The 26,629-nt window shown below is 36.1% G+C and overlaps 1 protein-coding gene across 2 annotated transcripts; it reads left to right on the top strand.

The window, feature by feature from the left end:
* The first annotated feature begins 911 nt into the window (after positions 1–911).
* Positions 912–25,904, top strand: LOC134538858 (glutamyl-tRNA(Gln) amidotransferase subunit B, mitochondrial). 2 transcript variants are annotated; one of them, XM_063380421.1, is made up of 10 exons: positions 912–1,207; positions 5,764–5,911; positions 9,388–9,501; positions 9,928–10,100; positions 11,352–11,500; positions 12,926–13,161; positions 15,055–15,246; positions 18,361–18,497; positions 20,391–20,514; positions 22,704–25,904. In XM_063380421.1, the coding sequence occupies exons 1-10, from the start codon at positions 1,050–1,052 to the stop codon at positions 22,920–22,922; spliced, it is 1,650 nt and encodes a 549-aa protein (XP_063236491.1). In that variant the 5' UTR covers positions 912–1,049; the 3' UTR covers positions 22,923–25,904. The 2 variants fall into 2 exon arrangements, with proteins under 2 accessions (XP_063236491.1, XP_063236493.1); XM_063380423.1 differs by lacking the exon at positions 912–1,207 and adding an exon at positions 4,771–5,612.
* The last annotated feature ends 725 nt before the right edge of the window (positions 25,905–26,629 follow it).

Here is a 26,629-nt window from a genome sequence, read left to right as displayed (position 1 = left end):
TTCACCAATAGTATTTTCATTTCGACAAGTGCTAACTTCTGCAGCAGGTATTTCTGAATTAAAACTTTCTTTTTTCTCCGAAGGAAATCCCTGCTTACGAGTTGTTTCTTCATCCGAGGAAGTGCTAGAAGAGAGATTATCAAAAATAGGAATTTTACTCAAACTAGTTTTCGTGGACCTTTTAGGAGTGACTTTGCACATTTTCCGCGCTGACATTCTGCACCAAAAAATGTTAATCTTAGACAATGTTCTACGGGATAACGCAAAATTAGAATATAATAGTGGCGGGTAGTTACAACGTTTCAAATTCAAATATGATTACGTTACAATGGCCGGCGGCCTTCTTAATTTAGCGCGAAAACTTAATATTTAAAATTTCAAAAAATAATTAATTTTTAAATTTCAGTAAACACAATATAGAACGTCTATAGTTTCCAGATTTATTTATAAGAGACGTATTCTGTAATTATAATCAGAAATACTTTGATGTGTTCCGGAATTGACCGTAGCTTCTACCGGAAATTTTAGAAAACTATTTTAGTTTACATTAATTTTTAAGAGTAGCCAGCATTTCACATTTTAAAAAATAGGCATTTTGTTAATCAATAACAATAAATGCCTTTATTTTTTCCACGGTGTTTTAAAGTGACATAAACCTTTTGGCTAATAGGTTATTTATGTAACGTTTTCTTAAAAATAAATTAAAGTAATTTAAAAATGCTTTGAAATTGGTTAACTAATAAATATTTACGTAAAGTTAATAAATTAATAAAAATAGTTTTTTAAAATTATATTTTAATATAAATTAAAGTTTACACAGCACATTCTTCTCACAGTATATTGACGAATATTTCATATCATCTTCTATGTAATGAAATCGTCTTGCTTCGAGCTTTGCTTCGAGTGTTCTCTATGAGATAACTGCATGTGATTGTTTATTTACTTTTATTTGCCTGTTGTGTTCTTGAATTTCGAAATTACTCTGTAATAATTGTAAATGTTTGAGTTTTAAGACTTTTTTCAAAGCTATGAAATAAGTTATTATATCAATGGGTCATACTGACTATTTAATGAATTCCAGAATAATGATTCTAGGCTTCTTTACTTCCCCAAGAAAACAATGTAATTGGCATAGGTTGTGCTATAAACGGAAATATTTGATTTATAGCCGAGGGCTATCTACAGACAGGAAGCCTTTAATAACTAAGTACGAATTTGTTTGCACTCCTGTTAAAAAAGCAACAAAATAATATTTTACATCTTTCACATGTGTTCAGGTGGCTCGCAAAATGAAAAGCGGGAAATTCAGCAACAGGGAAGAGTCAAGGAATTTTTTACTGAAATTCGTACTGGTTTCTGAGATCTTACTTTTTATAGGTCACATTAGATAGCCTATGCAGTAATGCGGCCATAACTATGTGCTTTAATTGTGGGTAAATATTTACAATCGCGGTAGATGCCAAAAAAAATGCTAGAAATCTGAAAATACTTTTATTCTGTGCCCTTTCACTTCCTCTTTTCAAAACAACCGGCGGAGGTAAGAAATTCCAAATACTTTAGGAGATATCGAATTTTTTAATTTCATCATATGTAGAGTCGCGGTATATGCCAAAAAAAAATGCTAAACATCTGAAAATACCTTTATTATATGCTCTTCAACTTCCTCTTTTCATTAAAAGCGGCGGAGATTAGAAATTCCAAATACTTTAGGAGATATTGAATTTTTAAATTTCAGCACAAAACCAGCGCATTCCTGTGGCGTGCGTGTACCATTGTTTCTTGTTTACGTACGAGTATCTATTTTTTTATTGGATAATGATGTCACGTGATTGTTCGTGATAGGCCAGAATTCAAATGAACTAATACGTGATTATTTAGTTCAATTATTGTTTAAAACGGTGTTTAATTACCGCCTCCAACTTACGTGAGTTTTTAACGTTTATAATTTTAAAGTCTTATTTGTTATTTTGATATTGTTGCGCAAGTAATAAGTAACAAAAAAATTTACGTGAGTTGTTACTGTACATCCTTTGTTACGGGTTTGTTAGGTAAGGTCAGTTACATTATAAATAATTTAAAACTAAAGAATAATTAAAATTAATTCACATTATTTTTAATATCACCTTAGTTTTAAAGTATTTATAATGTAACTGACCTGACCTAATCGACCATTTTAGTTTACTGTTCACCCTCTGTCCGGGTTTGTTTGGTCAGGTCAGTTACATTATAAATATTTTAAAACTAAACATCCATTAAAATTAATTCACAAAAAATTTTTTAATGTCGGCTAAGTTTGAAAGTATTAATAATGTAACTGACCTGACCTAATCAACCATTTTATTAATTACGCATTCACGATTCACGTATTCACGAACACACGGCAAAATAACAAAAATGGCGCCGCTCGAATGGTTCCACAGGTCTTGTATTGCAAAATTAAAAAATTCGATATCTCCTAAATTATTTGGAATTTCTTATCTCCGCCGCTTTTAATGAAAAGAGGAAGTTGAAGAGCATATGATAAAGGTATTTTAGGATTTTTTTACATTTTTTTTGGCATCTACCGCGACTCTACATATCATGAAATTAAAAAATTTGATATCTCCTAAAGTATTTGGAATTTCTTATCTCCGCCGGTTGATTTGAAAAGAGGAAGTGAAAGAGCATAGAATAAAAGTATTTTCGGATTTTTAGCATTTTTTTTGGCATCTACCGCGATTGTAAATATTTACCTAATTGTGTTGTCGATCCTGTGGTTTTCCTTATAGGTATTTGGATATAGTGGCTCAAAGAAACGTAAAAAATTATGTTTGTCCTACTGTGCAACCAAACCCAAGCGTCAACCCTTTGCAGGGATTTTTTTTAGTGCTGACTTGTGACATGTGATAGCACGTAACCTGACACACAAAAAGGAATAATTATGTTTGATACACGTAATGACAATTCATTTTATATGTCAGGGGTTACGTGCAATTGCACGTAACAATTCAGCACTTCGCCCCTCCATACTGCTAAAAAAATCTGTGTCAAGGGTTGATGTTTGGGTTTGGATGCACAGTAGGGAATCGTGTTTTTTTTTTAAATTTATTATTCACGTTCCATTGCATCATAATATCCAAATGCAAAATAAACTTCTTCTAACAAATGTAAAACCACAGGATCAGCTACACAATTAAAGCACAACATGGCGGGAGGTGGCCGCTTCACAGCATAGGCTATCTAATGTGAACTACAAACAGTATGTTCTCAGAACCATTAGGCATTTAGAAACTGTGTTTCAGGGTAATTAGAGGAACGCCTGTAGTATTCAAAAGAGTAGTTTTAGTATTTTATTATTAATTTATGGAAAAGCAGTGACGTAAGAATTTTACCGTTGTATCTGATACAAAATATTTTACTTCCATTCATTTTTGCCTGCACATCAACCGCTTCAGTGCTATCTACAGTAGTGCGATAAAATAATATATAGTTGCCTGTTGCGATCGTTAAGTGTGGTATGAATTCAAGCTGTGATTTTTTGGTAGTTTTTGGCGACTTATATAAATTGATGGAAATTTTTTTTTCTCAAGCTTGGAAAAATCAAGGCATTCATATCACATGTTTGCTAATGTCCCTCTGTATTGGTGAAACTATGATTTTATTTTGGTGTGTGGCAACGGATGAAATATATTTATTTGCATGTCTGCCAAAATTCTGTTGAAAAAACTGTGGTGTTAACTTGATTTTTTTTTAAAAAGAAGGTAAATTATCTGAGAAAAAAATTTTTATGTTAAAATTGTTAGTAATGCTACAACAAAAGTATTAACTGTATATGCCAGAATAAATCATTTTGTTGGTTGATTTAACTTTTTAAAAAGATCAGTTGAACAATACCAAAGTAAGCATGATGAAAAATTAATATTTATTTGGTTAATTTACTTTCTAAATGAGCTGCCAGACTGCATGACTGAAATTATTAGTTCTGCTGAAAAAGAACCCAGAAAATATAAATTTGTTGTTCTTGTCAGTTATCACAAAACATTTTCAACAAGCAAATTATAAATAGTGTCCGCACAGTTTTGGCGGGTTAATGTATGAATATTTTTCATTCATCCAAAACAGTGCAAAAAAGTACATTGATGTGAACTGTTCAACATTCACTTGAGACGTTGCTACGCCTCATCTTTGTGCCTTTTCCCCTCTCTCACTACTCCTTACCTTGTTCTCCCCCCTTTCTTTCCCCTACCACCCCTCCCGTGTCTGCTCAAGAGCACTCTGATTTAGGTAATGAACAGGGATTTCAGCTATGGTATGTATGCTTCCTGGCGCTTGAAGAGAAACATCGATATTTGTAGTTCGGCAAGTGTCCCAGCTAGTCGTTTAAGGCGAGTCGTGGCAACTTGTAAATTTATTTATCGTCTGATGGTGAGAGGTGATCATACCTTTAACAGCAAGTGTCTGGTAGTGAGACAGTGTCTAAATTAAATTACTATTTCGACTGTCACTATCCAAATTGTTATTTGATTAATATTATTGGCTGCGAGTAGCGTTAAACCAAAAATAATTCAAATTGTAAAAAAAAATATATGTTGAAATTCAAGGAATTTAGTTATTTCTGGACAAAAAAAAATTGTACCTAAGTGCATGGATCAGAAAAATTAATTAAAATTATTTTTTACTGTGTATCTCTTATTGAATCACTTTTTAACTAAAAATATTTGCTCATTTATTTTCGTTATTCTAAATGTGTCTTTTAGACTAATTTATTACAAATTATTTTATCATAAAAATGCAGCATATTAATTTTACTATTATTTTGGTGGAGTAAGTGTATCATAACAGCTTTTATAAAAATAAAATCAATAACACAGAAATCCTCTGTTTTAAAAATGAAATTGGACCAAAAATAAAACCCTAAAATTTTGTCTCTTCCATTTAGGTCTATACTGTTTTGGCCTGCAAGGGATATTGAGACATAATATGAGGACGTGAAGGTCATTGAAAATTTATAACTTAGAAAACTTTATAGCTAGGTAGTCTCTTGAACATAAACGGGTCACAATTGTGATGGAGTAACATTGTGCATTAGTGAAAAAAAGTAGGATTTGGGGAAGACCAAATTTTTTTTAAAACCTTTATTTTTTAACTTTGTAGTCCAACAATGCAAGAGAAGACAATCTTTTTTTGAAGTTAAACTTCTTTGCTTTACTTCTTTACTTTCCAGCGTTAAGAAAATTCCGATCGCATGAGGGGAATGAATAGGTTATAATGCAGCATAATTGCATACTTTCACACTTACATACTTATGCAATAGCATAATTCAGCTCTTGCTTACTTGCATATAATTTTATTTTGATCTGCAACCTCAGCTAAAGAGAGTATCTTATCGATTCTTGGGCGGTCTGATACAAAATATCAGACCGCCCAAGAATTCTGTTAAGAAATTTAGTCATGAAAAATAACAGCACAGAAGAACACAGTGGGGTCAACAATGACTTACAGTTTCAACAAGAACAGTAAATACAGACAGACGACAAAACCTGCGGACAACACAGCAAACATACGAGAACAATGGTGAAAATAAACAGGCATTGTGGACAAAAAAAAAGAGACGACAGCACAGACGAATGTAGGTAGGTATCCTATGACCAAACCAATTGCGTTTCGCGAACTGGCATCTGTTCTCGCCGTGTTTCCTATACCTAATAGTGTAATAGGCGAGAAGTTCTACTTCTGTCCACGCGTGGACTCCTCACACACCACGTGCGTGCTCCTTGCCCGCAGGTCGGAGTGGCAGAGCGTGGTGGGGCTGGAGGTCCACGCGCAGATCACGTCCTCGTCGAAGCTGTTCTCGGGGGCGTCGGCCCAGTTCGGCGGCCCCGCGAACCAGAGCGTGGCCTTGTTCGACGCCGCCGTCCCGGGCACCCTCCCGGTGAGCCATGGTCCCGGCCTCCGTCTCCCTCGCTCGCCGTTTCCACCGAAGCTTGACCGGGCCTAGTTGGAAAGGACACTGAATTTGGGTTTTCAGAAGGTGTTCTGTATTTCTGAACCATGGAGGTATAAGACACTTAAGGGGCCCGTCTCATCAGGGGTGTGTGTGTGTCGGTGAGGAGGGACTATAAGCGCGACGCTCGCTGGTGCTTCTAGCACGGTGTCTCCTCTGAGCTGGCGCGCAGTCTTCTCGTCGTGCACAGGATAACTGTAAAATTTCAGCGGTGACCGTAACATTATATTGCGGAAAAATAAAGATAAAGGTGTAATTCAAGTCCCTTGAGTGCTTTCAAAAATCCGTACCGGTTGTTTTACGCCTATAAAATTACTCTGAAAACATGCGTTTTAGCCATTTTAACTCTTATAAAAATACAGTTTATTAACTTAATCCGAAATCAAAAGTACTTTTCGGCCCTCAAAGAACTCTCAAATGCTTTTCGTAAGCAGACCCCACTCGGATATCTTGAGTAGTTTTGAAATCGCGTTGTTTTTTCCTGAAGCTCTGCTCACCTTGTGTGTGCCCGGGTAGGCGGAGGCCTTAACACAGCAATTTAAAGAATTTTAAATAGAACCTCACTTATTTACACAACAGTAGTACAAATATTACAGTTCTATTGCTAATAAAAATTCATTGAAAACCTTATAAGTTATACAGTTCTTCCAGATCACATTTACAGTTATGGCCATTGTAACTTTTTTTTTTTTTTTTTTATATATAAGTGTTTGAAAAGTTGTACGTTAAGTAATAGGGAGGGTGCCCAACAAAATTATTTCCCCCTGTGCCCTTACATTCTCTTGATGGCTCTGGTTTTGACAAATACCTAATAAAATTAGTTAACTGTCAGATTTTATTACTGTGAAACACACACTTGTCACTTGAAGGCTTTCGTACAAAACAATTTTTTCAAGTTACTTTAAAAATTGATCTCGAGAACTGTTTAAGTAATTTTATATTCATGCCGAGCATGATAAATATATATTTTAATGTAATTATTTGTCGAAAATCAAGTCCTAGCGATGATCTATTGGACTGCAACATTTAGTTGGGAAAGTACTTAAAAGATAGTGCTACGTTCGTATTGCCTTAGAGAACCAACTCATTGTTTTAATATCTTTGACTCCATGTTCGTGCCAACACAATTTTCATGGCTAATAAATTATAGGTATTTTCAAAGTTGCATTTTGTTATGACTATTCAAGTTTACAAAATGTATTCCAGGATAGTTTCACTACTGTAAAGTTTACTTTGGCACACCAATACGCTTAGCACATCCCCAATCTGTCCACCATTTTGACGACTTCGGCTTATGGCTATGGTAGTTTCTGCATGCATTAGACTTTCAACATGTCAGATTTCCATTGTGTAATACGCACTTATTTCATTGCATTTCTGGTGCATACTAAAGTTCCACCATTAATTCTCCTAAAGAAGTATAATCTCAAAAACGATAGTACAATCTTGTTAAACAGAATTATAGTTAGGTTTTTAAAACGGGGATAATTGTTATAGTTTTCCCCTAAAATTAATACTTTACCTCGCCTTTAACACTTTCATGACTTAAAAATTATGATCCCTTTATAATGTGGCTAAAGGATAAATTTTAGAATAATATTAATTTGTTTAAGTTTTTAACATATTCATTTGTGAATGTAAGTATTTCACGTGGTTATAAAGTTTTAAATGTGTTCATTCAGTAATTTTTTACAAAATACATTTCTGAATAGTCAGAAGAGGCATGTATTGTTAGCCAATGTATTTAAGAGAAATAACAGTTGCTACCTGAATAGCATATGGAGTGGTGTTTGTTAATCAAAAGTCTGCTTGCATATCACATATGAGAACCTCAAAGTGTTAAGCTTTGCTGTGTGTAGATTAATTATGTGACTAACACCTATCTCACTTTGAGCAATTATAATTAATTTACAACTTTTTAACACTACAATTTTTTCTAACTGATCGGTAGGAATAAGATTCTATAGTGAATTTCAATCAAACCAAAATAACACTCCAAAGCATATCAATGCAATATAACAATATAACACCAAAATGCAAGTTAATATACCGTAAATATTAGAAATGCAATTGTTTGAGACGCTTGCATCTCATTTGCTTGGTAACATTGTGGCTGTCACGCTCTTGTCAAAACAATCCAGTCATCGCGCTGAATTTTCTTGATGATTTGCTAATACTTTACATATGGAGCACGACTTATAGAAAACATCAAATTAAATCCCTAAGAGAAAAAAACATGGAGTGTAGGCTAAACAGATTTGGAAAAATTTTTTTGCAGATGAATGAAGCATATTTTAAATGATTCGTGCAGTGGGGTATTTTGATTTAATACAATTCTTTGGACATACGCCATTGCAGTTTTGTACTCATTGTTTTGGGAAAAATCAAGAATGCAAAATAATAAATAAAAATTTTAAATAAAAAATACTTAAATTATCAGACAGCACAATAATTCTGTTTAAAAATTAAGTCACGAAAAAATAACAGCATAGACGAACGCAGTGGGTTAACAATGACGTACAGTTTCAACAAGAACAGTAAATGCAGACAGACAATAAACCTGGACAACACAGCAAACATACAAGAACAATGATGAAAATAAACAGGTATTGTGGACAAAATAATGACGACAGCACAAACATAGTAGGTTTCCTATGACGAAAACAATTTCAACGTTTCGCGAACAGGCATCTGTTCTCGCCATCAGGCACAAACAGACTGTTGTCTGACAGTTTGAATGTGTTCGTCTGTGTCTGTCGTCGTTTTGTGTTGTCTATAATACCTGTTTAGTTTCATCGTTGGGTCCACATGTTTGACATTAGCTGATTAAGGCTTATACTCTATGGGTTTATGTTTTAATTTTTTTAATTTTTGACGTAATAATGTCTTATAAATCGATGAACGCCGGCTGCATGCACAAAAAATTGTCCCGTTCCGCCTGAGCCGAGCGTGCAAGAACCGACCAACCACCGTGCGAGAAAATCTTCTATAATATCAAACAGGTTAAGGCGGGCTTTTTAACTAATTGTTTGTGATTATATTTAAACAAATTATTTAAATTAAATTTTCAAAAACTGTAAATAATATTTGAAAATTAAAAAGTATACAATTTTTCATCAATGTTTTCTTATGACGTTATCACGTAAAATTATCGTCCGTAAACCGACTTTACAGACAACCCCCCTTTTTTCCATGACAAACCGTGCGAAACTGATATGGCGTATGTCCAAATACTTGTCTTAAATGTTGAAAATTGCTTGACCAGCTATGTGGCGCTGACAGGCGGAATGTCGGACGGAGGCGAGGAGCCAATGATGTATACGAGCTCTCGTGACTGTGTGCCCTCTCCCGTTGCCAACGTAGCGCGAGTCTCAGTCGAGTGCATTTGCTCGTTTGCTCGGCAGGTCCTCAACAGGAGGTGCGTCGAAGCCGGCATCTTGACGGCTCTCGCCCTGTCGTGCCGCGTCAACCCCGTGTCAGGGTTCGACAGGAAGCATTACTTCTACGCAGACCTTCCCGTGAGTGAGTAATGCTGCGGACTTTGGTCGCGTGGTCGTAGATTCTAGCTGAGGTTCTGTGGCATCGCTCGGGTGGAAATGTTCTGTTAAGAATATAATATAAATAAGTGATGTTTAAAATAACCCTTTTAATCTGGGCATTCAGATTGATTTAATTAATATTGTGCGGAAAGACTGGAGATTAAGATCTAGAATGTATATGTGTGTATGTACATCTGTCTCTCACCTCTCCCCCCTTCTGTGTGTATGCACATGTGTGATTGTGTGTGTTTGTGCATATTTGTGGAGGCATGTGTGTGTGTTTTGTGTGCATGCGTGTGTGAGTGTGTGTGTGCAATTATTGTTGTTTAAGCTGTGACGTGGTGCAGTTGAAAGAACGTGTGTGTGTGTGAGAGGGAGAGAGAGACGGGAAGCGCCATGCCGCAGGCTGGCTACCAGATCACGCAGCAGAGGGCCCCGCTGGCCTCAGGGGGGCAGCTGCAGTTCCCGGTGCACGTCCCGGGCGCTCGCGGCCGGCGCTACGACAAGACGTGCCGCGTCCACCAGCTGCAGCTGGAGCAGGACAGCGGCAAGTCCCTGCATGACGAGGAGGCCGGCAGGTGAGCACACACGCTCCGCATCTGACGGCATCTCTTTTCAAAAAGCCTTTAAGGGGCCCGCCTCGTCAGGGGTGTGTGTGTGTCGGTGAGGCGGGATGATGAGCGCGACGCTCGCTGGTGCTTCTAGCGCGGTGTCTCCTCTGGGCTGGCGCGCAGTCTTCTCGTCGTCACAGGACAACTGTGAGATCTGAGCGGTGACCGTAACATTACACGGCCGAGAAATGAAGATAAAGGTCCCTTAAGTGCTTTCAAGAATCTGTACTAGTTGTTTTACGCCTAAAAATTACTTTGAAAATAAGCGGTTTTAGCCATTTTAACTCTTCTAGAAATACAGTTTTAAAACATGATCCAAAATCATAAGTACTTTTTGGCCCTCAGCGAACTCTTAAATGCTTTTCGTAAGCAGACCCCACTTGGATATCTCGAGTAGTTTTGAAATCACGTTTTTTTTCCTAAAGCTCTGCGCACCGTGTGTGTGACCAGGTAGGCGGACGCCTTAAGGTCGAAATTCTAGTGTTTTTCCCATGAAAACTACTTAAAACAGGTGTTTTCAAAATACTATTCTGGTATGAGACTCCCGATAGTGATTCTTGAAAGCACTTAAAGGTACTTGCAATATACTTTTATCTTCATTTCTGTGCCACATTATTTAATGGTTACCACTCAGATTTTTTAATGACTTGTTTCTTTGATGTTGCAATATGTCAAAATGTTGGCACTCCTTTTTTTTTTTTTTTTTTTTAAAAAAAGAGGGGTGGTATGTAAAGTCTGTTCACGGATGATAATTTCACGTGATAACGTCATAAGAAAACATTGATGAAAAATTTGCATAATTTTTAATTTTCAAAAAATTATTTACAGTTTTTTGCATATTTAATTTAAATAATTTGTTTAAATATAATCACGAACAACTTGTTATAGAAATAAACCGAAATCAAATTAATGTCGATAAACTGTTAATTCGAAACGACGAAATTGGACAGATGAATCACATTTTTTTTAAATTGCTGCTTTTAAAAAGCCCCGCCTTAACCGGTTTGATATTATAGGAGATTTGCTCGCACGGGTGGTTGGCCGGTTCTTGCACGCTCGACTCAGGCGGAACGTGATGAGTCATGCCTTTTCGTGCGTGCAGCCGGGCGTTCATCGATTTATAAGACGTTATCATGTTCAGTGACACTTGAACTACTCTGTTGGGAGTGTTGGGAAGCTGGGTGCCTGGGTGACGGCGAGGCAGTGACGGTGATGCAGGACGCTGGTGGACCTGAACCGCGCCGGCGTGCCGCTCATGGAGCTGGTGTTCCGGCCGGACCTGGCCGACGGGGAGGAGGCGGCCGCCCTGGTGCGGGAGCTCATGGTGGTCCTGCAGCGACTGGGCACCTGCTCCTGCCGCATGGACGGTGAGCCCCGGGGGGGCAGCCCTGGCACGCTTCCATCTGCTACCCCAGGGTGTTCATTGCTGTGTGCTTGAAGCTTATATTTTTATTTTTATTGCAGGGGAAAAATGGTCCTTGTTTCATTTTATATATCATATTTATATTTAGTGTTAGCTTCCCCCCCCCCCCCCCCTTCCTTTACCCGTAGGTATCTTAAAATAGGTCTAACAGAAAAATGTAAAAGGGAACCGACAGAAATCAACAAAATTGAAACATTTTAATCCTGTCATGCATTAAGACTTGGGAAATATTTTAATAACTAATTTTATAAACCATGCAACAACAAAAAAAAATCTGTAAATATATATTTTTTTAATTAACAATTTCATTTAAATTGACTTAAATAAATAATTTGCATGTATAAATTTTACCGACTAGACTAAAATAAAGGATGTTGGAATTTTTAAAAACTTAAAACTATGTAATTGTGTTTGTGTTGAGATAACATCGAAATAAGTTGTAGATGAACAGTATCGGCTCAGATAAATGTGAATTTTTCATGCAAATTTTTATGTATATTTTTTTTGATAAATTCATTATGAAAACATTTACTTATTAGCTCCATATTTACAAAAAATATTGGATCCTTTGCATTAAAATCCTTATTGCATTCTACAGGTGTGTGGGACGCCTTAAGAGCCCATTTCGCCATCAATCAGGAAAGTGTGCTTGATGCTGAGAGCAGGCCAAGTCATGGAAAGAGGGTGTCTATTAATTACGTGAGGCGATTTTGGCGATTTTTCGACCCTCTTTCCCCTTGGTGATATGTCGTGAGATTTGGCACGACCCCCCCTCCCCTTCCTGGCTGATCACATTTGAGATTTTTCAAAATGCTGTTTTTAGTGTAAACATGTTAATCTATGTGTGATTGGGTTGGATTTATTTAAAAAAAACAATTTGCCTAATTATTTTTATTTATGACTGGTTAAGACTACTATTTAAGGCAGAACATAGTCTATAATCACAGTCAGAAAATCAAACAAATAAAATACTAAAATTCGTAAAAGAATATTCATTCTAATTCAGTCCACGGGGACTCATATGGTCTCAAGAGTGACTTTGTGGCGTTCGCATAACCGCGATGAATGTTATTAGATAGGATTTAGCCATATTTTAGTGCAAAAAACATGTTTTACTTATTTTAACCAGTTTTTTCGCAATTTTACACTTTTTTTTTATGTGTAAAAAAAAATTACATGAAATTTTCTGGAAACCCCCCCCCTTTTCCGCCCACGTGAGATTGGGTGAGATTCGGCCAGACTCCCTCCCTGCCCCTAAACACCTCACATGTTTCTGGTTAACGTTAAGTGGGATCCCCACACGAGTCACGTCACATCCCGGGAGAAGTCTCGGCGCCCACGTGCTGAGCGAGCGAGTGGTGGTTGGCAGAGGGGGCCCTGCGAGTGGACGCCAACGTGTCGGTGCGCCGCCCCGGCGACCCCCTGGGGGTGCGCACGGAGATCAAGAACATCGGCAGCGTGCGGGCGGTGGCTCACGCCGTGCAGTTTGAGGCGGAGCGGCAGGCGGCCGTGCTGGAGGCGGGGGGCAGCGTCACCAACGAGACGCGCGTGTGGGACGCGGCGAGCGGCCAGACGCTGCCCCTCAGGGACAAGGAAGTGCTGCAGGTGACATGTGCTTCGCTGCAACTTTATACCTTCAGATATTTGCAGTATTACAGCTGTTGGCCACAAAGTCACATTACCACGCTGCACAGAATTTGTATTTCGCTCAGCGTTTATCGTTTCTGTAGGTTTCCATTTCAGTATGGTCCAGGGAGACACATGCCACTCCTCGAAGGATAAGACATGTAAGACTTCGGAAGTAATTTTTAAGGCTATTTTTTTTTTATTAAATACCTACCAGAGATGGATGTATAACTATAAACAACTCGGTCTGTATCTAATATCTAAGACTCGGTTATAAGTATTGTTCCCTTGATTTTATCGAAGCACTTCTTGTGCCCCTCCCAGAAGTCAATCCTGTATCTGCCCCTGACGGTGTTTCTGCTTTTAGCAGGTTACTTTTATGTTAACGATTTCGAAGTGGAACTTTCACTGCTGAAGGGGCTACGATTTTCGAGCGTTACGAAAATTCAGATAGCCTGAGGGGAATAGTTAGGTACGTGGTGAGGGAACCGGTGGAGGAGGAGAGTGTGTCAGCGGCGACGCCACTCCAACGCATGTGCTAGCGGTCGAATGGGAAGACGGCAAGGAGGAGGGATAGTTACGCAGCGTAGCATGCTGTATGCTAGTTGTAATGGCCGGAAAAGGAGACGGCAGGGGAGAGGTAGAAATGATGCAGCAGTGACACTACGGAATTCTCATAACACTGCTTGTATTTGTCTACTCATCAGTTTTCGTAACGGCTAACAAATGATGCCACCATATATATTTATTTTTATTTATTTAAAGTATCTACAATTTATTTATTCATGTGGAAAAGAGTTGTTAATTTGTGCAATTAACTTTATATGTATCGCTCATTTTTATGTGAATAATGTGAATGAAAATGTACAAATGAAATGTCTCTATCTATACCTAATAAGCAAGAAGTTTCACTATGTCGCGTGTGGACTCCACATACACATTTTTTCTTAAAGAAGGTTATTTGAATCATACTTGCAACTCATTAGCAGAGATCATATATTTTTAAATAGTAATGGTTATCTGTAGTTTTTTTTTTCGGAGCAGCCTAATACACTTATTTTAGATATGGTTTTAATTTATTATTAATTTTTCTTTGGTATTCTCGTTAAAACTACCTTGAAATTCAATAATCAAGCAGAGTCACTGATCCGTAACGGCTGTGGTCACGATTAAAAACCTTGCGTTACATTTGACAGCATGCAACAAATGTTTAGTGAATGTGTCTGTAGAGCCAAGATTTTATGGTGTTATATGATTTATTATTATATTAGTTATTATTAGCATAAATGTGTTTTAATTTTTAATGACGATAAAACCACAGCCGTGCCGGATCAGCGACTCCGCTTGAGTATTGAATTTCAAGGTAGTTTAAACGAGAATACCGAAGAAAAATTAATATACCTATATAATTATTATATGCAATCATTAATATACAAGTATGATAATTAAACGTACAACTAAATTTTTTTTTTAAACTGCAATGTCTAAAGCCAAATTTTTATTACCATTAATATGAATCAAAAAATCAATGTAATGTTACAAGTCCAAACTCATTATATAGGCTACTTAATTAGACATTTGCTTGTGATGGTTCTCTGTAGGCCTCTATAATGTAAGCTTTAGAATACTATTATTTCCTTTGATGAAACCATAAATATATGTATGAAAATAATTCTATATTTCAATATTTAAAAAATTGAGGTAATTGAAGAAAATTTTTGTTTATTTTGTGATTAGCTTTGGATTTTGGTGTTATGTAGTGTATTGAACACGATTTCGTGGTGTTCGGCAGTATATTAACTTCAATTTCCCTATTATTTCGCTTTCATCGTTATCCGCCGTGTAATCTTGCTCGTGTCGATGACGGAACAGGACTACCGCTTCATGCCCGAGCCGAACCTGCCGCCCCTCCGGGTGGAGCTGGAGAGGGTTGTCAGCCCTGACCCCGAGCACGTGCTGAGCGTGCCCGCGCTGAGGGCTCGGCTGCCAGAGCTGCCCGCCGACACCCGGCGCCGGCTGCGCGAGCTCCACGGGCTACCAGCCGAGACCGCCGCCATCTTGGTGGTGAGCCTCGCCCACAGGGCCGCAACTAGAGTCTCTGGCACCCGGGGCATGAATAGATTTATGCGCCCCCCCCCCCCCCTCTTTTTTTGCACGTACCACACCAATAAAGCGGATGTCCGGGGGCTTTCCCACGGAAAAATTGGTGCTATTTAAGCATTTTTTTATACCTACATGTAACAGTTTCTGTGCTACTGTAACTTCCATGCAAAAACTTTTTATCCAGTTACCAGTTGTAGTAGGAATTACAAAGCAAGCGATTTTGGCACCCCCACAGCTTTGCCCCGCTTGCCCCCACGCCCTTCCCCCCCTAGTTGCGGCCCTGCTCGCCCAAGCTACATCCAGCTGCTGCTTCTAATTGAAACGGAAATGGACTGTTCTTAATTTTTCAATACTGATTCCACTACACCGATCCCTCACTTAGCACGCCTTCAGATTGCGCAAATTCATTAAGCACGGTGTTAATTTTATCACCCCGGTCTTCAATAACACTTTCTTAAAGTTCAGTTAGCACAAAGTAGCCACAGGCAAAAAAAAAAGTCGAGCACGACGCCACGAAGTGTGATTCAACCCGGTGCCGTGGGATACAGCTAGCCATACGAGGGAGGAAGAGATGCGCACGCAGGTCTGACTAAGCTATTGGTTGTTGTTGTTGTACAAACATCGGATATGGCAAGTTAAGTTGCGGCTATGGAGTGTAAAGGACCGAATGTTTTTATGTCCACGCGTATGCTGCCGGGCTGTACCGTTGTCGCCCGGCCACAAATCAGATCCTGATGAACTTCGGTCTAGCCAGTGGCAAGAAACTTGCACGCACAAACACAAGCGACATCTGCTGGTAACTGTACATGCGCAAGCACCTGCACTTGGAATCATATTGGAATCAGGGCTTCCAAGTGAGAGCGTAATGTATAGTGTTCAAGTATCCGAGACAAAACTAGAATTATTACAGCGTGCAGAGTGTCATGAAGGCCACACTTATGTTGGTCACATTGTAGTTCTAAGCAAGTCAACTGTGCGTACAATTTTGGGGAATAAGGACTCTATCAAATGTTTATGTAAGTCTGATGCTGTTGGTTGTACTAACGGGAATATATTTGACATTAGATACTGGAACAGAAATGAACAGATGATTCACATGGAAAAGGTTTTTAAATGAATGGTGCAAAGAAAAAAAAAGGGTCTGACAGGATTGATGGGAACCAAGTGGTGATACATGAATAAGCACTTAAATTTTTGAAAAATTAAAATGTAGGTATACGGACAGTAATATCAGTTTCACTGCCAGTAAAGGATGGTTTGGAAAGTTCGCGGAATGTTACGCAATGTGAGTTGTGTCACGCACGGGCGGGCAAGTCAACCAGCCGACTAACGATACTCTCTTTTATCGCATAATCGTCGCACCCATATTTTAGGCCGTCAAAAATGGGATAAAAAAACTTCTTGCGTAAACTCTCATTATGTTTTTGCCCTGCTAGTAGATGCCGAGCGCTTTGTGTAGATATATTTTCCGTGTAAAACTATGTATTTAAAAGTAGAAATCTAATATTTATTCGGTCATTACCACTTACTTATTTAATTAACGGAAAAATACATTGTTGTTTGACGTGTAAATTTTATTTTAAAGACGTTTTTAAACGTTATTTCTTTTATGAGATTGTCTGCGTCGCCGCGGTGTACCGAGGCAGGTATCTTTTCCGTATAAAACTATGTATTTTAAAGTATAAATCTAAAATTTAATTTGGTCATTACTACTTATTTATTTAATTAACGGAAATACAAAGTTGTCTAAAGTTTAAATTTTCTTTTAAAGACGTTTTTAAATGTTATTTCCTTTATCTGATTGTCCGTGTTGCTCCCGGTGTACCGCTTATAAAAATGTAGCCAGCGCATCATTCATGTTTGGTTAAGTTGCTTCTCGTATAGAGCGTGCGCACGTAGTCGAATATCGATATCTCGCCGATTGGATGCAACGCGCGCTCTTTGTCGAGTGCCGAGTTAACTACATTTGATAGCCCACATTTTTTTGTGGCAAGTGTGTTCTGTGACACGTTAGTTCACGTCAGATTCAAGTGGCGTTAGAGTTTTGGTTTTTCTATTTAAAGTTGAAGAAAGGTTTTTATTTAGTGAATTATTAATATAAATTGTTTTGCATGCTCTTGTATACTCCACCTTTTTTAAAATAAACGTACTTTCCATGAACAGGTTTTGTTTTTTGAATAACTTTACCTAACAAAAATTTTTTTCCCGCATAATCGTCGCACCCCTACTTTTCAAACTTTATTTTAGAATTAAATGTGCGACGATTATGCGAGAAAATATGGTACGTAATTGTCTCCTGTTACGTGGTGTTGTATTTGACATACAAAGTGTTTGATGGTAGGCTTATAAAGATAAATGGTGTAACATATTTATTGTTGAGTGTTATTCTACGTATTTATATTACTTAATGTCTATTTCCTTACACATTTTGGAACACATAAAGAAAATTAGCCTTGCTATTTATGGAGAATAATGCTTCAGAATACGCGATTACGGATGACACGAACATTTTTTAGAAACACATTAGTCGTACTAAGTGAGGGATTGGAGTACTTAATATTTTGATAATCTTATGGTTAGGCTGTTAATACTATGAAGGATTTTTACGATGATTCCTTTCATGATATAACATACATAGTAGGAATAAAGTTATTCTTTGCTGTCTTTCTGTGGTTTACTGATTGCTGGGGTGTGGTTTTTAAAATTTACCTTGAGGTCTGGATGACCTGTCATCTCATAATGCAGCACTTAAGTTTTTCCTTATTTTGCAAGTTTATAGGTGAAATTTTCATGTTTGTTTCTGTACTTTAATTAAAATTTACTTTGAAATTAGTAGTGGACATCTACTCAATATAACATAAATGTTTATTAGGGGGAAATGTCAATTTAAGTACTTTGCAAAAATATGCACCAACAAATTTTAAACGTTTCAGAACTTTGTCTTAACAATTTTTAATTAAATCATATTTAACTAAATTTTTATTGATATTTACAAGTGGTAGACATCCATAAAATTACCAATGAGGTTTTTTTTTTACGCTCATTGAAATATATTTGTGTTCCTTATATTTTCAGAACGAAGATGTACTGTTGAAACATTTCCTCACCATATCTGAAGAAAAATCTGAGAGAAATCCAACCATCACAGCAAATCTACTTATAATGGATTTCTTGACAGCATTAAATAAAAACAATATTTCGCTAAATGAGAGGTAAGAATTGGTATTTGAATTTGGAAAAAAAATACACAATTATGTCTTTAAAACTTTTGTGCTCTAGGGTTAGGGACACAATTATAGTGAATTGCGATCAAACTGAATTAACACCAAAATACAAGTTAATACATCACAAAGCCCTAAAATGAAACTAAATACTAAAATCATAAAAATAATAAGCATTTTAATCAAAATTTAACTCAAATGACAAAAAACTTAATATTTTAATATATACTACATAATTATATTAAATTTTTGACGTGACGTCTAATAAATAGATGAACGCCGTCTGCACGCACGAAAAAGTGTCCCACTACGGATGTTCCACTACGGGTGTGTCCTGTTTGCTCATTGTACGCATGCGTGGCATCTCTCTTCCACTCGATTGGAACAACCATCGATTTGACTTTTCAATCATATTTTCGTTTGAATTATTAATATTATGTAATTTAACGATCGTCCACCAATTTTCAGCATAATCGGTACGGTTATTTAAAAGTAATGTTGAATATTCAAGTACGTTTTGAACCAACAATGGTGTTTTACAGTTACACATAATAATTCAAATTACACCCGGGATCTTTTGCACAATGTTTTAAAAAATATTGTAACACATTATAAATAAGTTTGGTGTATTTGGGATGCGTATTTGTTATAAAATTGTGTTGTAAAAACGAAATAATATTATTCCCCTACCGTGAACAGAATTTTTATAAACATGTATATAACATCTGAAACTATTATTTCCAAGTATGGCCTTGTGGCCGTGCTGTCAGCGTTGCCACCTTCTATTCCAAAGGTTGTTGGTTCGAATCCCGGCCGCTGCGAATGTTTTTTGTACTTGTAAAAATAAATACGGCGCACGCAACATTTCAAAAGTAATAAATATATTTGAATTAATGAATGCAAATAAAGTAAATTTATTAATTAAATTGTAGATTTCATTTCACTCCTTCTTTGTATCCATACAAAATAGTGATAATTCAATAATAATGAATCAATTTTATTCATAATGATATGCATAGGTAGATTTTATCATACAAAAGATAGAAAAATTTTAAAAAAATTTCTTCCTCAAAGAATATAATATTTTTAATGCCTAAATGGTTTGGTTGCAAAAACCTATTACGGCTCAGTCTCAGGCCGAATATGTTTCATTTTCTTCCGGATCAATCATTTCATCAATGTTTTGTTATGACGTCACGTTAAACTATTGTCCGTAAACCGACTTTACAGACAACCAATTTTTTTTTTTCCTACGCAGATGTACCTAGCATTTCATTGATAACAATTCAAAATAAAATCAAACATTCTTATGTTATTGGAGGGAAATAAAATTATTTGCACGACTTAAATACAAACAATTTTAATTCTGTAACATTAACTAATCATGCTGTAAAAAAATACTTTGCTAAATTAGCTAGTTAAATAAGTAGCTAGTTTTTAAATAACTTGCTAAGATAGAAAAGTAATTTTTTTTATTTAGCAGGAAGTTTGTACCTAAATATAATTAGTAAATAGATGGCAAAAATTCTACTTTCTTTTGATCTTGGAATAATTATTAGTAACTCATTTTTTTATGACGGTATTGGTACATTTTTCGAACACGCCAACACTCGCTAATATATTTTAATTGTACATTCTTATATTGTGAAAGTGCATTATAAATATGTCAAAATGACACTTTTTTGTTGAAATAAGTATGAAATGTTTACGTGACGTATTATAGTTGAATAATATGCTATCTTTATGAATAAACTGAATATGGTGAATTCATAAAAAAAAATGACACAGAGATCTCCTGTGAATGAAATTAGCCTAAAATGAAACCATGAAATGTGGTCCCTGCGAGCGTATGGTCCCTGAGAAGGAGCAGCATGGCTGTTGCAGTGCTGCCACGTCGGCGGCCCTGGGCGAGGTGGTGGACCTGCTGCAGGCGGGGTCGGTCAACTTGGCAACAGTGCGCAAGATCCTGGAGGAAGTGGTCGTTGGCAGCCCTCTCACTCCCAGCCAGGTGGGCCTGGGTTATAGTCGGTCAGTAGTGGGTGTCGGGGAGAACTCTGTTTGGAGGTTTCACTGGGCGTGCTGGGGTCACTCTTGTCAATGAAAATGCAGTGCTAGCAAGTATTTAGAATATCCTGCAATCGTTACTGATTCAGACGTCCGGTTAGAGAGTTAGTGGGGACAGGATGTTATGGTGAATTCAGATGAAACCGAATAACACCGAACACCATACAACACTGAAATGTAAGTTTTGACCATTAAACATCAAAATGCAACCAAAATCATGAAATTAATCAGCATTAAAAAAAAGAGAATGTAAAATATCAAAAATGTAATCTTTTAATATATTAAATTCATTGAATGTAATTTATTTAACATAAAGTTGTTACCAAAATGTATGTACTAAATTAGATTGAAAAAAAAATAATTTTTACTTTTTTGAAAGGTTATTTCTAACTTATTTTTACAGTATGACGTTTGTAAATTTTTCACACACAAATATTTGCCTTTTATTGTACCGATTAATTATGTCGTAGACATGCTTATTACAAATTATGTTCGTAAATTGCATAATCTACCAGTAGAAATGATCCTGTTTTAGTGAAATAAGTATTGTGAAACATTTAGTGTCACATTTGTTCAATAACATACTATCTTTATGAATAAACTGAATTCATAAAGAATATAAACAATAATACAGAAAAATCATATTTCTAAAAACAAATTGACCTAAAAACAAAATATAAATTCTTGTCTAGAAGAATCAGGAGTTGTTTATTTACTACTGCAACTGAGAAACTTAATGACTCATCTTTAATATATTGTGTCTCACTGTTTTTTAAGATAAATCCTGGTCGTATAGCCATTTTCTTGGGTTGCTTCTGTTTCCACCCTCCGTCCTTCCCCGTTTAGTGAGTGATCCTTTCACATCACGACACCTTCATCATCTCTCTGTAATTAGAGTCCCGTGACATTTTCATAAACAAAATTTAAAATTCTCGTGATAAATTTTTGAAGTGAAACTTCTTTACTGAGGGGATACAATTTTCGAGCGCTACAAAAATTCTGATTGCATGAGGGGAATAGTCAAGTAAGTGGTGGGGGAACCGGTAGACGAGGAGAGTGCTTCAGCGGCGACATCACTCCAACGCATGCACTAGCGGTCGAATGGGGAGATAGCAAAGGAGGGGGATACATACGTAGCGTAGCATGCTATATGCTAGTTGTAAGTCTCTGCTTGTGTTTTTGTACTCCTCAGTTTTCATAACGACTAACGGTTGATCCTACCGTTTTTATTTTATATAAACTATCTGCAATTTATTTATTCGTGTGGAAAAGAATTAGTGATTTTTGCAATTAATTTTATAGGTATCATTCATTTTTATGTGAACAGTGTGATTGATAATGTGAATAATTTATCTCTAACTGTACGTAATGAGCAATACGTTTAAGTTCTGTCACGCATGATTCTATGCAAATACTTTTTTTTTTTTTTTTTTTTTAATAATTTTCCTATTTAGTAATTTTATGAAATACAAAAGAAAGCTGTCATCTACCATTCACTTAGCTGGCTAGCTGGCCTGTTTCTCTCTCCAAATTTCTTTATTTGCATTTGCCATTTCACAGTATGTGTGACAATGCACTAAATCAATGTAAAAAACTTTAATTTTGCATGCAAATAATTAATAGAAATTAAATAATAAAAAGACTGGAGTGATATTATAAATACAGTTTGTAAAGTATAAAATCAATCTAACTAAAATTCAAATAAATACTCAGTATTCATAATTAATATAAATGTGTATGAATTTAATTATTTAATTCAGTAAAATAATAAAGATAAATATTAATCACTAATGAAAATCAATAAATATGCTGGTTGTTTATTCTAATGTATCATTTTTATTTATTAAATAATAATGTAATAATTTACAACGCAAATAAATTATACGTACGGGGAAAAACCTCACTTAAATGCACTTGAAGAAGTTTATAAACCAAAATTTTTATTACTAAATGTTCACAATAAATAAATTTTTAGATGATAATGACCAGTATTCAGCATCAGTCACTAAATTATAAGACTTAAAAAGCACACGTGTAATTTTTATTTGTATGTAGCTTTTTCCATGTGAAAACTTGGTTGAGCGGTATGTGCGCATCGTGAAGAAGCGGCGGCCCGGGGACTGTTTGTCGCAGATGGTGGAGCGGCGGGGGTGGGCGCAGATCGCGTCCGCGGACGGAGTGGAGGCCGTGTGCCGCCGGGCGCTGGAGGAGAACCCCGCGATGGTGGCCCAGTACCGCGGGGGCAGGACCCAGGTGTTCAAGGCGCTCATGGGGCGGGTGGCCGCGCTCTCGCAGGGCCGGGCCAACATGGCGGTCGCCGCCCGGACCCTCGAGCGGCTGCTGCGCGAGTAGCCGCCGCTTGGGCCGGCTCGATTCCCGTTTCCTGTTGCTGTTCTTAGTTTTTATAAATGGACGTAGTTATGCAAAAAGGAACCAACCCACATGAAACTAGACACCTGCGAGTACTCGAAATTCGAGTTTCGAGTCGAGTTTTTTAGTAATACTCGAACTCGAGCTCGTGGCTTTTCAACAACTCGAAATTCGAGCGAGCTTTTCTTGCACTGTGCCTATAAAAAAAAGACTCATTATATCGGAATAAAAGTCTTACAGCACTATTATCCTTTACTTTATAATGTAACATGATCGACCGTATACATGAACACATCATTTTTACGTACCCGGGATTTACGAATTTCCGTGATTAATTTTTTTTACTTCTATAATTTTCCGCATAGCATTAATGTATCACTTTCCTGCTTTATGCGGAAGTATTTCCCGCTTTATGCGGAAACATTTCCCGCATTTTACTGTAAAAAGCGTTTAAATTGTCCGGGGTCTCATCATTTACGCCATTAAATGTGTGATATAAAGTCCAGTTTAAAATTTTTATGAAAGTTCCTGCCAGTAATGGCGCACGTAAAAATAAATATGAAGAAAAGACAAATGAACAACAACTTACGAAGAAATATGGATGATGTACCATAACTACAGTACAATTCCAATAGTTATCTTAAGATAATTACCATAAAAAGAACTAAAGATTCTTTGTAGATACCATAACTACTGCAGAAGCATGATAGTTACCACATTTGCACTATAGTTGCCGTAATAACCGAGATGTGTATTTACCGTGATGGTAATGTATTTATTTAGGACATATTAAAATTAAAGAACATTATTGAAAAAAAAGGATGTTAAATCTTGATATGTACGGTTGGCACATGTTGCTAAGAAATAATGTGATCTGAAAGAATGCAGTACTACTACGAAAAGTGAAAAGGGTACTTGGATTTTTAGGTTATGGCAGTCTCTTTCGTTTTTAAGTAATATCGGCCGAAAATTAACAAGAGTATTGGAAGTTGGCAGAAATGCCGATTCAACTAAATATTGGCAAAATCGGCTTCTTCAGTACAGCTCTACATTTGATGACATGAGTAAACATATTTCAGACTACAGGACATTGAAGAAGACTTTAATTTCCATGTAAATTTATTGTGCGTAAGTTTTTTTTGCAAGTGTAAATTGAATTAAGTAAAATGCTTCTATTTTTATTACTTTAAATTGATTAAACTTAATGACAAGTTACAGATATTTGACACTAATTTTGAGGTTAAACAATTTGGTAAATATGTAGAGTAACGGTATATGCGAAAAAAAAATGCTAAAAATCCGAAAATACTTTTATTCTATGCTATTTCACTTCCTCTTTTCAAATCAACCGGCGGAGATAAGAAATTCCAAATACTTTAGGAGATATCCAATTTTTTAATTTTGAACATTTAGAGTAGTGGTATTTGCGGGGAAAAAATTCTAAAAATCAGAAATTACTTTTATTATATGCTCTTTCACTTCCTCTTTTCATTAAAACCGGCGGAGATAAGAAATTCCAAATACTTTAGGAGATATAGAATTTTTTAATTTTGCAATACAACACCTGTACAACCATTAGACCGACGCCATTTTTGTTATTTTGCCGTGTGTTCGTGAATGCGTAATAAATAAAATGGTCGATTAGGTCAGGTCATTTACCTTATTAATACTTTCAAACTAAGCGGACATAAAAAAATGTGAATTAATTTCAATGGTTCTTTAGTTTTAAAGTATTTATAATGTAACTGACCTGACCTAACAAACCCGGACAAATGATGAACATTAACAACTCACGTAAAATATTTTTGTTACTTATTACTTGCGCAACAATATCCAAATAAAAAATAAGACTTTAAAATTAGAAACGTTAAAAACCCACCTAAGTTGGAGGCGGGTACATTTCCTTTGCCATTAGAAGGAAATGATGTAGCCGTTCACCTACGTCGCGATACCTCCGACAGAACATTAATAAATAAATAAATAAATAAATAATCACGTATTGGTTCATTTGAATACTGGCCAATCACGGAACTGTCACATGACAGAATTGTCCAATAAGAAACATAATAGATACTCGTAAACCAGAAACAATGTTGATCGCCGCATGAATACCCAGGTATTGTGATGAAAATTAAAAAATTCGATATTCCTAAAGTATTTGGAATTTCTTATCTCCGCCGGTTGATTTGAAAAGAGGAAGTGAAAGAGCATAGAATAAAAGTATTTTCGGAATTTTAGCATTTTTTTTCTGCATATACCGCGACTCTACATATTTGCCAAGAATTTTACTAAAGCATTCCAGCCACACAGGTTGCCAGCGAGAGACGCTTCTCTTCTGCTGTAAACACCATCTCCAATCGTAGAGCTAATTTAACTCCTGGACGTGCAGAACAAATTATTTTTCTGCAAACAACATGATTTTTGGTGCTCAGTTAGTTGAAGCTCAGTAAGGACTCCAGAAAAATTGACAAGGATGAAATTATTCCAAAGATATGTTACATTTACACAAACATATACGTACTTGTAAACTGTGGTTATGTTAGTTGGATGATATCAGTTACTAATGAACCAATGGAAACAGGTTAGATTCAATGGAAAACATGTTTTTTTTCCTAGCAGTGCAAATTATAAAAGCACTCTGTAAATAGTTACCCAAAATTAATAAGCCCACTTCATTTTAATACTTTATTCAAACATTATACCTACTAAGTTTAAGGTAAAAATAATTTCCCAAAAGTGTAACTGTATCACAAAAGCTCAAGCTTCGAGAACTTTCAAGTAGGCTCGCTCGAGCTTGGCTCAAAGTAAAATTCTTAGGCTCGCAGACCTCTAATGTAGGTCTATCTATTTAGTAGGCTAACAATGATAATGGTTTCTTTTTTTATTTCCATATTTTTCTCAAAAGTTCTCACATTTTATTACTCCATCACAGTAAATTTATGTGCAATAAACTTAAAAAAAAAACTCGAACTCGACTCGATACTCGCGAGTATTTTAGCAAACTCGCTCGACTCGAAGTGAAAATCTTCTGCTCGCAGACGCCTACATGAAACCTATTCTGAATATTTTGAAGTTAAAGTTAATTATAAATTGTAATTCTCGTATTGATAACATAATGCGGGGTATAATTTTGATGGTCCAGTAGAAATACTGATATAATGTTAGCCACGACGGTACGATCAACCTTGTACTATTTTAATTTATTTTCCAATAAAATATAACAAAATTGTATGTTGGTTCCTTTTTGCATAACTACGTCCAAATTTGGTTTCTTAATTCTTAACATATTCTACAAAAATAATCTAATGTTGTTAGGCTTCATTTTTAAAATAAAATAATTTTTAATAGGTTTGCCTAAAACAGTTTCATTGGAAAAAAACATAAAAGCAATCGTTGTTTCAAAGTGATACAATAAGTACAGATGAAATTAATTATTTCAGACATTTTGTACAAGCTTCATTAGTAATTCAATGAATTTGAAACATTAAAAGTTCACATTTTTAATTTTTAATTGAGATGTCAGTTGTTTTACAGTGCTGTGTGGTGTATTTACTTGTAATTCTGTGTTATTTGGTAGGGACGTGCGAAGCTTCGAAATTTTCGAATCCGAAGCGAATATTTTTAGGATTCGTATTCGATTCGTTCAAAAAATAATATTCGTAAATTTTCGAAGCTTCGAAGGCAAACGA

The sequence above is a fragment of the Bacillus rossius genome, chromosome 14 (assembly GCF_032445375.1).
Source record: "Bacillus rossius redtenbacheri isolate Brsri chromosome 14, Brsri_v3, whole genome shotgun sequence".
NCBI lineage: Eukaryota > Metazoa > Arthropoda > Insecta > Phasmatodea > Bacillidae > Bacillus > Bacillus rossius.
Note: the sequence above shows the minus strand (reverse complement) of the source record. Positions and strands in the feature narration are given on the sequence as shown.